The sequence below is a fragment of the Mirounga angustirostris genome, unplaced genomic scaffold (genome assembly GCF_029215605.1).
Source record: "Mirounga angustirostris isolate CCGP_5_RB_7025 unplaced genomic scaffold, mMirAng1.0.hap1 SCAF_4, whole genome shotgun sequence".
In the NCBI taxonomy this organism is placed as follows: domain Eukaryota; kingdom Metazoa; phylum Chordata; class Mammalia; order Carnivora; family Phocidae; genus Mirounga; species Mirounga angustirostris.
In genome coordinates, this window is record NW_026991712.1 from 159018467 (window position 1) to 159031702 (window position 13236).

At 38.0% G+C, this 13236-nt stretch overlaps 1 protein-coding gene across 6 annotated transcripts; it reads right to left on the reverse strand.

The window, feature by feature from the left end:
* Nucleotides 1–215: 215 nt before the first annotated feature.
* ZNF684 (zinc finger protein 684) lies at nucleotides 216–12320 on the reverse strand. 6 transcript variants are annotated; one of them, XM_064589365.1, is made up of 6 exons: nucleotides 12163–12319; nucleotides 11826–11913; nucleotides 10382–10420; nucleotides 6724–6850; nucleotides 6290–6385; nucleotides 217–2487 (listed from the first exon to the last, which is right to left on the reverse strand). In XM_064589365.1, exons 3-6 carry the CDS (start codon nucleotides 10394–10396, stop codon nucleotides 1583–1585), a joined length of 1143 nt encoding a protein of 380 aa, XP_064445435.1. In that variant the 5' UTR covers nucleotides 10397–10420; nucleotides 11826–11913; nucleotides 12163–12319; the 3' UTR covers nucleotides 217–1582. The 6 variants fall into 6 exon arrangements, with proteins under 6 accessions (XP_064445436.1, XP_064445435.1, XP_064445434.1 ...); XM_064589364.1 differs by lacking the exon at nucleotides 11826–11913 and having other exon boundaries at nucleotides 12163–12320; XM_064589368.1 differs by lacking the exon at nucleotides 6724–6850.
* Nucleotides 12321–13236: the final 916 nt, after the last annotated feature.

The window sequence follows — 13236 nt, forward strand, 5'->3', positions numbered from 1 at the left end:
TAGGGAGTTCTGGGCACCTGGGTGGCTCAGATGGTTAAGCGTCTGCCTTCGGCTCAGGTCATGATCTCAGGGTCCTGGGATCGAGTCCCGCATCGGGCTCCCTGCTCCTTGGGAGCCTGCTTCTCCCTCTGCCTCTCTCTCTCTCTGTCTCTCATGAATAAATAAATAAAAATCTTTAAAAAAAAAAAAAAGAGTAGGGAGTTCTGGTTAAACTGATTTAGTGAGATTCTTGCTAAAACTAGATTTTACAAGGAAGTGCACAGAAGGCCTAGGAGAAGGTTTGGGAGCCTGACTAAAGTTTGGTCAAGCAAAGAATTTTTGTCAGTAGACAAGATTTAATTTAGTTCCTTAAGTTCTAGCATGCTTGTTCAAAAAGGTACTATCATTCATTTACAGTCATTACACAACATTACTCTTCAAAAAATGACTAATGGAAGAAAAACAATGCAACAGAGTTGTAACTCAGCTTAAACTTGAAAAGGCTTGATATCCAAATTTAGGTTCAGGTTGTTTTGTCACCACTCAAGAAGGCATAAAGGTTTTTGACATTAGCAAGGAACACTGTGGACAGCAATAAAAACTCTAGCCTAAATAATGGGTGGTTTGTCCTTTTAAGGGAACAGGTGTAACTGATATAATATCACATTCCAGATTCAAGTTGCTAAGCAGAAAAACTTGCTCTTTTCAACTTGATTAATGCTGCCTATGCTATCACAAGGACAGTTCTAGGCACCCCTAGGTGCTAAACCTGTATTGATTTCTTAAAACAAATACAGACCCAAAAACTCACTCCCCAAAAGTTGCCAAGTATGACACCCTACTTATTAAAATCAAATACAGATGGTACCTGTGATAGACACTACTTGAGCTACACTCACATCTTATGTAGATACATCAATGAAAAAACAGGAGTATTTGAAGTGCAAATGTTTTATTTACAAGCTTATTTAAATACTTATTCTCCTCAACTGAATACTTACTGTAATACGGAATACAACGGCTCTTCCCTCTCAAATGGTGCCTTAAATTGGTTGTTTTGCTGTTTACATACATAGGAAAACATCTTTATAACAAGTTTTATAACTCAAGAGGAGACAGATCAGTAACACTGCCTTGCCCATTAAAAGTGCCAGCAAATAGGTAAAAATATTACTGAAATTCATATTTCATATTAGACCACATTTTTTCCCACTTGTATGTTAGGATTCGAAGAAAAAATGATATGTACTTCACTTTAATTGATATAATTTAATGTAATACATAAACATTTTATACTCACACTTGTATAATTCTACATTATAAAAACAAAAATCAGAGATAATAAGTGTTTTCACTGATTCCTTGATTAATTTATGCTCACTTTCTAAGCTCTATGCTCTATTACTTATAAATCAATGTTTTCTGTGAACTTTTTCTGTAAAAACTTTATTATCACTTCCAGAACATGATTGGCATTGATTCTTTTTTATGGGAATCTACTCTTGCAAATTCATTTAAATTTCTCATTTAGATTTCTCACCATGAATTCTGTTTTAATAAGATTTATCTAGTATTTAAGGCTTTGTCATATTCAACATGAATATTATGTATGAATTTTCTGATGTACGATAAGATTTGACTTCTGGGAAAATGCTTTCCCACATCTATTACATTCATAGGGCTTCTCTCCTGTATGAGTTATCTGATGTCTAAGCAGATGTGACTTCTTGATGAAGGCTTTGCCACATTCGATACACCCATACGGTTTCTCTCCTGTATGAATTCTTTGATGTGTAACAAGCACAGACGTGTTACCAAAGGCTTTGCCACATACAATACATCGGTACGGTTTCTCTCCTGTATGAAATCTAGAATGTTTATAAAGGGATGAGCTGTACCTGAAGGTTTTCCCACATTCCTTACATTCAAACGAGTTCTCAAGTGTATGCGATTTCACATGTTGGGTAAAGGAGGAGTTCCAAGTGAATGACTTCCCGCACTGATGGCATTCATATGGTTTCTCTCCCGTGTGGAGTCTCTGGTGGACCACCAGTTGTGCTTTATGCATAAACGCTTTCCCACAATCATTGCACACAAAGGGTCTCTCTCCATTATGGATTTTCTGATGAGTTGCAAGGTGAGCCTTCCTGCTATAGGCTTTCCCACAGTCATTGCATTCAAAGGGTTTTTTTCTTGTATGATTTTTTTCATGTCTAATGAAATGAAACTTCTTTTTGAAGGCTTTCCCACATTCAGTGCATTCATATGAGTTTTCTTCCATATAACATCTATTATAATTAAGTAAATCTAAAGTAGGTTGCAAGCTCTTCCCATATGATTTACATTTATATGATTTTTTTCTTGTAGGATTAAGACTTGTGCTCATGTTATAACCATGGAGTCTCTCCACAGTCAGCATTTTATTGAACGTGAACAAAACTGAATTCAAAAAATTGTCTTTGCTTTCCTGGTACTTCTCTGATTCATCAACAAGTAGGCAATCAGCTTCTAAAAAGGAGTACAATAAAACATGGCTCTGTTAATTTTTTCCATACCAGTTATAGAAAGAAACATTATTTCAAATCTAGTATCTAATTCTGAAACAAATCCTGTATTTGCTTCCCTCCTGAGCTTTAAGAATACAACTGCTGAAGAGGAAATGGGAGCAGATGCATGACAATAATGAGAATAGATGGTTTAACTTGTGACCTATGGGAAGATTGTGAAATAGGCACAAGTTACAGTGAATAGGGTACAAACATCGAGGCCTGGTTATCTCACATGAAGAGAGCCCACTGAGGAGATCTGACCAATGGATGAGGTGACCCAAAGAACAAGATAGTAGGAGCTAAGGGAAGATACCAGAGGAAAAACTAGATCTGGAGGTGGCAGATCTAGAATCCTCACTACTCCAGTCCTAGATTACCCTGATGGGAGGGCTCCCCATTTCCCTCATTCACATCTCTTTTTCCTCTTAATCACCTGGCACAATGGCAGTTACCTTCAGGAACATTCTTATATTTCCAGTCCTCTAACTCCATCCGTATCACAAGTGAGACAGGCCTACAGACAGGGCTCTAACTCTGCAACAGCTGGGATTCATTCTCCCACGTACTTGTAAGTCCAGGCACAGATTCTGCCTGCTTGCTATTGCTTTTATTCTGGCTGCGTTTCTTTCTTTTTTGGAGCGGGGGGGTTCTATATATGACCATTTGTCATATTTGTATTTGACAAGTACTGTTTTTACATTTTCTTTCAAACTACCTAACAAACTAGTCCCCAGAAAGCTGCTGAAGTCACTTTTCTTTGTCCTGAAGTCACATTTTTTTCATTCCTAACCTCAAAACCCTAAAAATCTCCAATCCATTTCTCCATTAAAAAGGGGGGACACCTAGCTGGCTCAGTGAGAGGAGCATGAGGCTCTTGATCTCAAGGTCATTAGTTCAAGCCCCACACTGGGTGCAGAGATTGCTTAAATAAATAAACTTAAAAAAAAAAAACAAAACAAAAACTAGGGAGAAGGGGTTATATTCCCCACTCCTGAGTTTCCCTCCTTGTGGAATGTTAGTACCACACCCCAACTTCTTGCTTCATGCCTCATTCTTCTCTGTGCAGCTGCCCCGAGTAGCGGGCTATAGCCATTAGTGCACATTTCTTTATGGGGAGTGGGGTTCCTGTCTTCTTTCCTCTCTACTTCAACTAATGGGAAGCAGCATCCTGTGTTACCTCAACTAGCAGTAACCAACTGAAAAATCCAAGGCACTCAGCCTGGTGAACAAAACTATACATTATAATGAATTCACTCATGGTATCTAAGTACACATTCTTCTCGTCCTGAACAAATACTTTCTGTTCCAAGAATTCTAGACTCTAAATAACTACAATATTTTGCTCATGTCTCTTCCCCACCTTAACATGCCCTACCTCACTCCCTCTCATCCTATCTGGTCCTTAGATATTCTTTAGGGAGGAGCCATTGTTCCATGATCTCAAAAAAAGACTCCTCTAATCTTTGTATACTTTAAACTTTAAGCTCCATTTTCTCTGAATTCCCAAGACAGTCACCACTGCTCCCCAAAACCATTCATTCTGACAATTAACTAGAACAAAAATGGCAATGTTATTGTGCATTGAACAAATATTCCACAATCCTAAAACTTTAAAATATTTTATATGGCTGTTTTTCCTTTCAACTACAACTTACACACCTGGAAAATGGTAATGGGCTGTTTTTTGTTTTGGGATTGTGGTGGTTGTTGTTTTTTGTTTTTTGGGGTTTTTTTTTTGCTTTCTTTGAATCCTTCTCAGGAAACATAAAAAAGCCTCATTGAAAGAATAAGAAACACCCCACAATGCCTGACTTCACAATAGTGAATTAATGAAATGTTCATTAAATATCTGTTGTGTGCTCAGAAATAGTGTAAAAACAAACAATGGTACAGGGCTTTCTCTTCAGGGCATTATCACAAGAAAACATGCCTTATAAGCCACAGGATTAAAAAAAAAATCTAAGAGAATATATGTCAAGTTTTCATGATAGAGTCATAGGAGGGCTAGGATGGAGGTTCCAAGAAGGTAGAGATTAATCTAGGCTGGAGTTACCATGAAAGAGGAGAAGACTGAATTCAGACTTACTAGCATGCTGGGCTTCGTTAGGTAGAGCACATCAGCATCAAAAGAGCCGATGCACAGAAGAAAATCATGTACAAAGTTCGCTAAAGAGCCCAACTGCCATGGCATAAGGAAAAGATGGACCATTCCGGGCAAACAAAATGGGATCACATTAAAGAGGGCCTTAAAAGCCTTTTAAATATCACAAGTTATGAAGAAATAATTTGCGTTTGTCAGCAGAGTGACAAGGAATATGTAATGATTTGGATACATCTTGCAGGAACATCTAAGATAAACCAGAAAATAGGATGAAATTGGCAATATAGACTCATGAACAGCCTAGACACCCTATCGGGAGTTAAAATTCACTTGGTTTAGGTCATTAGAAGTTGGGGTCCCAGGGGATCTAAAATACACTTAATTTGTGTCTTAATCATTTGAAACATATGTCTTTTATAGGCTCTGTGGAAAAAGAAAATTTTATTTTAAATCAGTCTTGGATAAACTAATAGTTAAATCATAGGTAATAAGTCATAAAAGTATTTAAGGAGACACTCTTGAGAGAAAAAAGCTAAATTGCTTACCATAGTGATCTGGAGACTGCAAAGTAGCAGGCCAGCCATTATCTTTTATTATAATGTAAACAGAAAGGTGAAGGTTGAAGAATATTAAATAATGGTTACTATGAAAAAACTGAGATGAAGGCCAGGTCCCCAGCTGGAGAATGGGAATGGGAAGTTGGAGATGCACAGATGCCACAGAGAGCACAAAGAAAATCCCATTAGTTCTTCAGAGGGATGCAGTTTCTGAGGGAGTTACTGTGAGAGGAGTTCTGAAGGTGGACACAAAGGCATGAAGCAACGGTGGGGAAGCCGTAAGTGAAGGTGAGGGCAGATTCGTGAGGAACCAACTCACATGATGTTGGGAATTTCCAAATAATATCAGTATTACCAAGTGAAGCAGAGAGATGCACTATAAGGTAGATACCCCAAGTCAGCAGTGAGACTAAAGATGAGCAAGATGGGGTACACAGGTGGGGTATATGCTACAAGAAAAGGAAGAGGTTTTTTTTTGAAAAGGGGAAATAATTAGAAAGCATAATGTTACTAAAAGTTTTGAAATAAAAACAACCAACATACTGAACACGTACTATATGGCAACTATTTGAAGGGTTTTACATGTATTAACTCATGTGATCTTTCAAAGAAACCTGAAGTAAGGATTAATATTATCCCTCTTTTATAAATAAAGTTGTGCTACAAAATAATTAGGTTAGACAGTGATTGGTGGAGTAAGACTCCAAATCCACACAATCTGACTACCTTACGAGAACCAGATGTATGGAAAAGATCTGTGCTCATGTTGAGGAAAAAAAGAAGAATGAAGATTTTAGGAATTAAGAGAACAAAGCAAGGACCTCCATGGAACAGGCAGTGCAGGGAGCCAGGGCAGAGAGGAGAAGGCCCTCCCTCCACACAAAAGCTGAGCAAAGAGAAAGAGTAGCTATGCGAGCAGAGTGAGTGAAGGTGTCATCTGGGGATCTGACGATGTTATGTCAAGTGGACCCAGTCACTTCCAAAGCTGTGTGGCTTTTAAGAAGGGCTTCCTGAAAGAGCTGCTTCAGAGGGACCTGTCCCTTACTGACCGACTGGAATCTCAATTCCAAAGACTCCCATCTGCCTGGTTTTCTTTCACTCACCTGGATGGCGCCAACGTGGGTTCTCCCCCTCCCCCATCCATGGCTCTTGTCCTTGCTCTGCCTTGAAGATCGCTTTTGTTTGGGTAACTGGGCCCCCTGTTCATGGGAAACAACACAGAACTGGAGACCAAGTGCTAGAGACAAACGACTACCTCACAATTCAGGTCTGTCTCCTTGAGTCTCAGGGCCTGGAAAGGATGACAAACAGGCTTTAGAACAGAAAAGACCCTTCTCCTCCATTTGGGAGGCAGAAGCATAAACCCTCTATCTGTTTATGCGTCATCTCAAAGGGGATTAAGAATCTGTGACCACTAACATTCAGGGCCAAACTCAGGAATGCTTCAGAATGTCCACAGCTTCCAACAAGTCCTAAAGGCAGGGTGCTAGGAGTATATTCTTAGTTCCCCTGAAGAGTTACCACCCACTGTCCTTACCCACTGAGATGAGGTTTCTAAAGTTCTCCAACATCACATCCCAATACAAGGTTCTCTGCTCACAGTCAAGCAGCTGCCACTCCTCTGGGGTGAAGTCCACAGCCACATCCGGGAATGTCACTGATCCCTGTAACAGCACATTCATCTTCAAACTAAAGTGTGCATCATTTGGGGACTTGCAAGAGAATCATGGCAGCCTCTTATGATTGTATCATATTCATTGTTGAGTTTTCAGAAAGTTATATATTATAACTACTATATGCTTGACTCAGAAATATATTTTGTGATCGGGCGCCTGGGTGGCTCAGTTGGTTAAGCGACTGCCTTCGGCTTAGGTCATGATCCTGGAGTCCTGGGATCGAGTCCCGCATCGGGCTCCCTGCTCGGCGGGGAGTCTGCTTCTCCCTCAGACCCTCCCTCCTCTCATGTGCTCTCTTTCTCATTCTCTCTCTCTCAAATAAAAAAAAAAAAAATCTTAAAAAAAAAGAAATAAATTTGTGATAGAAATAAAAATCACATTAAAAATATTCACTAGTGTCAGGACAGTTCAATCGGGTAAAGCATAGTCTTTTAACAAATGGTGTTGGGATAGCTAAATATCCACATGCAAAAGAATGAAGCTGGACCCCCTTCACACACATAAACACCTCATATCATATGCGAAAATGAACTAAAAAGGGATCAGAGACCTAAATGCAAGAGCTAAAACTATAAAATTCTTAGAATACATACATAGGAGTAAATCTTTCTGACCTTGGATTGGGCAATGGTTTCTTAGATACGACAGGAAGTGTAAGTGACCAAAGAAAAAAATAGATAAAACGGAAATTATCAAAATTTAAACTTTGTGCTTCAAAGGACAACATCAAGAAAGTGAAAAGACAACCCACAGAATAGGATAAAATATATGCAAATCATATACCTTGATAAGAGACTTGTACCTAGAATATGAAAAGAACTCTTACAACACAACAATAAAAAGATAACCCAACTTAAAAATGGGCAAAGGATTTGAACAGATTTTCTCCAAAGACACACGTGGTCCATAAGCACATGAAAAGATGCTCAACATCATTAGTAAACACAAATCAAAAGCAAATGAGATACCACTGCAGACTCATTAGGATGGTTAAAATCAAAGACAGACAATGACAAGCAGTGACAAGGATGTGGAAAAACTGGAACTCTCATATATTACTAGAGGGGTTGTAAAATGGTGCAACAACTATGGAAAACAGTTTTACAGTTCCTTGAAATGTAAAACATTGAGTTACCATATGACCCAGCAATTCCTCCTAAGTATGCCCACATAAAAACTATACACAAATGTTCACTGAGAAGTATTCATCCAAAAGTAAAAACAATATGAGTATCCATCAGCTGATGAATAGATGGATAAACAAAATGAGGTATATCCATATAATGCAATATTATTTGGCATACATGTAACATTAATGACCCTTGAAAATACTGTGCTAGGTGAAAGAAGCTAGTCAAAAAAAAATCACATACTGTATTGTCCTAGTTACATTAAATGTTCAGAAAAGGCAAATCCATAGAAACAGAAAACAAATTAGGGCTGGGAGATGGGAGGAACAGGGAATGACTGCTAATATAGGGTTTCTTTTGAGGTAATGAAGATATTCTAAAGTTAGATAATGGAGATGGTTTTAGTGAATAGACTAAAAACCACTGAATTGTATATACTTTAAATGGGTCAATCTGTAATATTTGAATTATGTCTCAATAAAATTATTTAAAATATTGCTTATATGTCCTTCATTCATTCACTCAAAGAATGTTTAATAAGGACCTACCAGACACTGTACTAGTGATACAAAAAAGAATAAAGGTATTACTGGTCTCAGAGATCTTACAATCTATTAGACACAACAAAGTAAATATATAAATTAGAAGGGCTATAAGGTTAACATGTCAGACTCACATGACCATAATAAAATAGAAAATAAGGACTCTTTTTTACATGATAAAATATATCCTCTCAACCATAAGGCCAAAATCATGTTTAACTTATGCTGAAATTAAAAAGGCATGTAGCTACATGTCTATCACAAAGAGATAGTTAAGACCATAAAGAACAGGGCTCAGCAAACTACAACCTATACACTGGCCTGCTGTTTTTGTAAATAAAATGTTACTGGAACATTTACACCCATTCATTTACTTCAGCTGCAAAGTCAGAGGTGAGTAGTTGCCACAGAGGCCATGTGGACTTCAAACCTAAAATATTTACTATATGGCCCTTTAAAAAGTTAGGAGACTAGCTAGGGTTTGTCCCATGAAGGCATAGATAGTTCAGTATTAAGAAATGTATTAGAAATTATCTAAATTGCTGTATTAAAGGAGACAAAATATATTATTTTATCAACAGGTATTTTAAAAAACATATAAGGAAAAAAGTTTCCAATTTATGAAAACAATCTTAAGCTAAAAATCTTTAACTTAATTAAAAACAACAAAAAACAAAAAACCCCAAATATCTACCAAAATACAAAAGGAAACAATGAAACACTGGAACCATTCCCATTAAAACTGGAACAAAAAAGATACTGGCTAGTAATTACATTGAAAATTATAGTTTCCAGAAGTCCTGTCCATTGCAATACGACAAGAAAAAAAAATGAAGACATACATATTGAGCAGTAAGGAACAAACTCCATTTGAAGAGTATATGACTGTCTACCTAGAAAATCTAAGAACCAACTAAAAAATTCTTGGACTTAATAAGAGTCCTGTAAGTTGACATAAAGTCAAATAGATAAACACATATTTTCCTATACACCAAAATAGCTGATTAGAAAATATAATGAAAAAAGATCCATTCATTCTCAACAGCAACCTAAACCATAAGTAAGAATAAACATTACAAGAAATGTACAAGAATTATAATAATAAACCTATAAAAATATAAATAAGGACCTATAAGAAAAATTGAATGGAGAATACATTATCAAAAAGTTATGAATTCTCTACAAATCAACGTAAAAGTATACTGAAATCACAATAAAACACCTAATATATTCCTTTATAGAGCCTGACATACTGATTTTAAAATTCACATGGAAGAGAAAATGCTCAAGAATACCAGAAGACTCTGGAAAAAGGTACAAGGTTTACTTATGGTTCCAGAAGAATATTAGAAAGGCTATGTAACTGAACTTACAAATTGAGTTCATATAGTGCTGCTTATTGGCACTATGTTCTCTGCTTACTCTGGGAAACACTCTAAGAAAGTCACAGGAAATGTGATGTTATATTTATCACTGGTTTGTTGCTGTGAATGTTATTTCTAACATTATCTCTATAAAAACCCATTATAAGATTTTTTTTTCAGAGAACTAAATCAGGAATATCTTTACTTATCTGAGGAATTATTTAGCTTCAATCCTTACAGATAATACCAATACTTTAACTGGTTGGCTATCCAGTTTCTATGATTGAATAAAGACTGGGTATACACATGCAGCTCAAATTTATTCCAACTATGTGCAGACCCTGTGACCTGGATATCAACTTACCAATTTTCTAGATTTTCTTTTGGACTTGATCTATTCAATCCATGTTTTCCCTGTTTATACATTTCCTTTTTATATGGATTTTTGAGAGATTTAAATGACTGAATAAATGGATACCTTACCTGCAAGTTGATCATTTTCTGCAGCTCTTACACAGAGACCTATGAATATAAAAATGGGAAAAAAGAATAGAAAGGCATGAAAAACTAGAAAGCAATGTAGAAAAGAAAAGAAGCACTATCAGAAAAGAAGGACCCGGGCGCCTGGGTGGCTCAGATGGTTAAGCGTCTGCCGTCGGCTCAGGTCATGATCCCAGGGTCCTGGGATTGAGTCCCACATCGGGCTCCCCGCTGTGCGGGGAGCCTGCTTCTCCCTCTGACTCTCTCTCATGAATAAATAAATAAAATCTTAAAAAAAAAAAAAAAAGAAAAGAAGGACCCATACTGCAGCTTCAGTAAATGTCACCTAGTGGGAGAATTATGATTCTAGGAGATGTCAGAAAAGTCCATATTTTATAAGCACCAAACTCTACTGGTGGTTTTGTTATGAATATATGAAGGTTAGATAAGTATGTTGTACATTTCTGTCCTGCTGATCTATCAGCAAGTTGTTAATCTTTGAACCAGTGACATTTTTTCCTCCCAAAATTTATCCTAAGAAAATAATAATAAATGAATCAAAAGACTAACTAAAAGCCTGGTTTCTGAAACTCAGTATCTCTGGAAGTCTCTGCTCTGAAGCTGGGATAAAAGAGCTCAAATTAGGTTGGGTTTTCTTGAGAAGGCTGGACCCAGGAATTTTTCTTTTTTTTTTTTTTTTAAGCTGAAGCACCTTCAGTTTAAACTCTAAATCAAACTCCCTCTCTCTTTCTCTGGAAATTCACCATCTCCTATGAGCCTAGTATCAGTTTTTAAAAATTCCAACCAGCAAAGCTGGGGCCATAAAAAGGCTAAAATACGCAAAAGGGACTCACAGCTTTATTTACACAGCCTTCCCTGGAAAATCTGCAGATTCAACAGAGACCCTTTAAAAAAAAGAAGACTACAAATCGAAACTTACTTAGAATTCATTGCTCAAATATTTCAAAAGGAGAATAAATCCAACTTTTGTTTTCTTTGCAGGATGCTATCTTGCAAAAAAAGAATAAACTTTGGAGCACAGCATAAGGAATATAGTCAATGATACTGTAATAGTCATTTAAGGGGTAGAGACGGTAACTACACTTGTGGTGAACATAGCGTAATGTGTAAACTTGTCAAATCACTAAGTTGTACATCTGAAACTAATATAACATTGTGTGTCAACTATAACCAAAAGAAGAAAAGGAGGAGGAAGAGGAGAAAGAGAAGGAAGATAATTTGTAGAAAACTCATCTGGGTTTCAATCTCAGCTCTTCCACTTTCTAAGCTGTCAGTCTAAAGCAAATAACCTCTCTCAGCTTCAGTTCATATGCAAAATGGAGAGAACACTTACTTCAGATTATTGTGAAAATACACTAAGAAGAGAACACAGTAGTTTCTCTAGAAATGCTTTCTTCCTAGATCCCTTTGAATGGTTTAATATTACCTTTTGCAGGCTCTGGTAGGGCCAATGATGTTCTTGTAACCAGGAAAGGTGCAGCTTGATGCACATACTCCTACACAGTGATCTCTACCTACAAGAGCAGGAATATGCAAACTGAGCCTGCCCCAGCCCCACCCGGAGTCTGGGAACCCACTGAGTGGTAGTCAGCCCCTGCTCTTGCTCTCTCTGAACTACTCCAGAATTGGACAGGTCTCACACACCCAAACACGAAATCACCGCACGTGGGGGTTGTGAAGTTTTATCTTCGGTAAGCCAATAAACTGGTCCCTGTCTTTCTCCTCGCCCGTCCCTTACGTCCCCAGGCTCCGCAGAGTCATACCTGCCTTTCACCGCCACGCTCCCAGCGATGCCTCTAAAACATCAGGTTACAGAGCTCTCCTAGAGACTCGGGGCGAAACCCGCGTTCCCACTTCGCTCTGCACAGGTTGGAAGATTACGGAATACCGGTTGCCGCCCCATTGCGCGTGTGCGGAAGTAACTGACGTCCAGGTTCCCAGGTCCCTCCGCGGTGCAGCCTATTCATAGGGGACTACATTTCCCATAAGGCCTGTGGAGCTCGTTTCCGGAAGGCGTCAGAAGCGTCGGCCTTTTTGGGGCAGGTTTCTGGGTAGTATCTCTGGGGCTTCCCTGAGAGCTGCGCTCTTTTGTAAAAAGGAGGAGTATATATCATTTTCGTTAAAAAAAATATAAAGACATCAGAATTTTTAAGAACTGGAAAATCTAAATCAGCGGTGTAAAATAATAATCTACCCTTAGTTCAGTTTCTTCTGGCAATGCCCCAGCTTAGGTCCCAACGAAGGAGATGAAGAGGACTCAAGAAAAAAGACTAAGAGATAATTTGTGAGACAGACTTAAAAGTAGGAGAGTTTGGATCTACAAAATCGAAGGAAGAAAATGTTTCAAGACGCGGAGACCGATCCACTGTGTTAAATGCTAGTGATAAGTAGGGTGGTAACTAAGAATTGACCATTGGATTTAGCATGGTGGAAGCTGTTAAAACATGCCGTTTTGGTGTAGTGGTAGAAGTTTGATTAAATCTGATAAGAACTTGATAAGAGTGGGATCAAAGAATGGGAAGAGAGGAAGTGTAGAAAGCAAGTATAGACAGTACTTTATTTTTTATTTATTTTATTTTTTAATTCTTATGTTAATCCCCATACATTACATCATTAGTTTTAGATGTAGTGTTCCATGATTCATTGTTTGTGCATAACACCCAGTGCTCCATGCAGAATGTGCCCTCCTCAATACCCACCACCAGGCTAACCCATCCTCCCACCCACCTCCCCTCTAGAACCCTCAGTTTGTTTTTCAGAGTCTATCGTCTCTCATGGTTCGTCTACCCCTCCGATTCCCCCCCTTCATTCTTCCCCTCCCGCTACCTTCTTCTTCT

Bases quoted from the DNA above. Each gene is read 5' to 3' on its own strand.
- ZNF684 (XM_064589364.1), bottom strand. The intron at 6,386-6,723 runs GTAAGGACAGTG...TCCCATGAACAG, and splicing joins TAGAAACCTCATCTCAGTGG to GGGGCCCAGTTACCCAAACA. The intron at 2,488-6,289 runs GTGAGTGAAAGA...ACTCCTTTTTAG, and splicing joins CCCACGTTGGCGCCATCCAG to AAGCTGATTGCCTACTTGTT.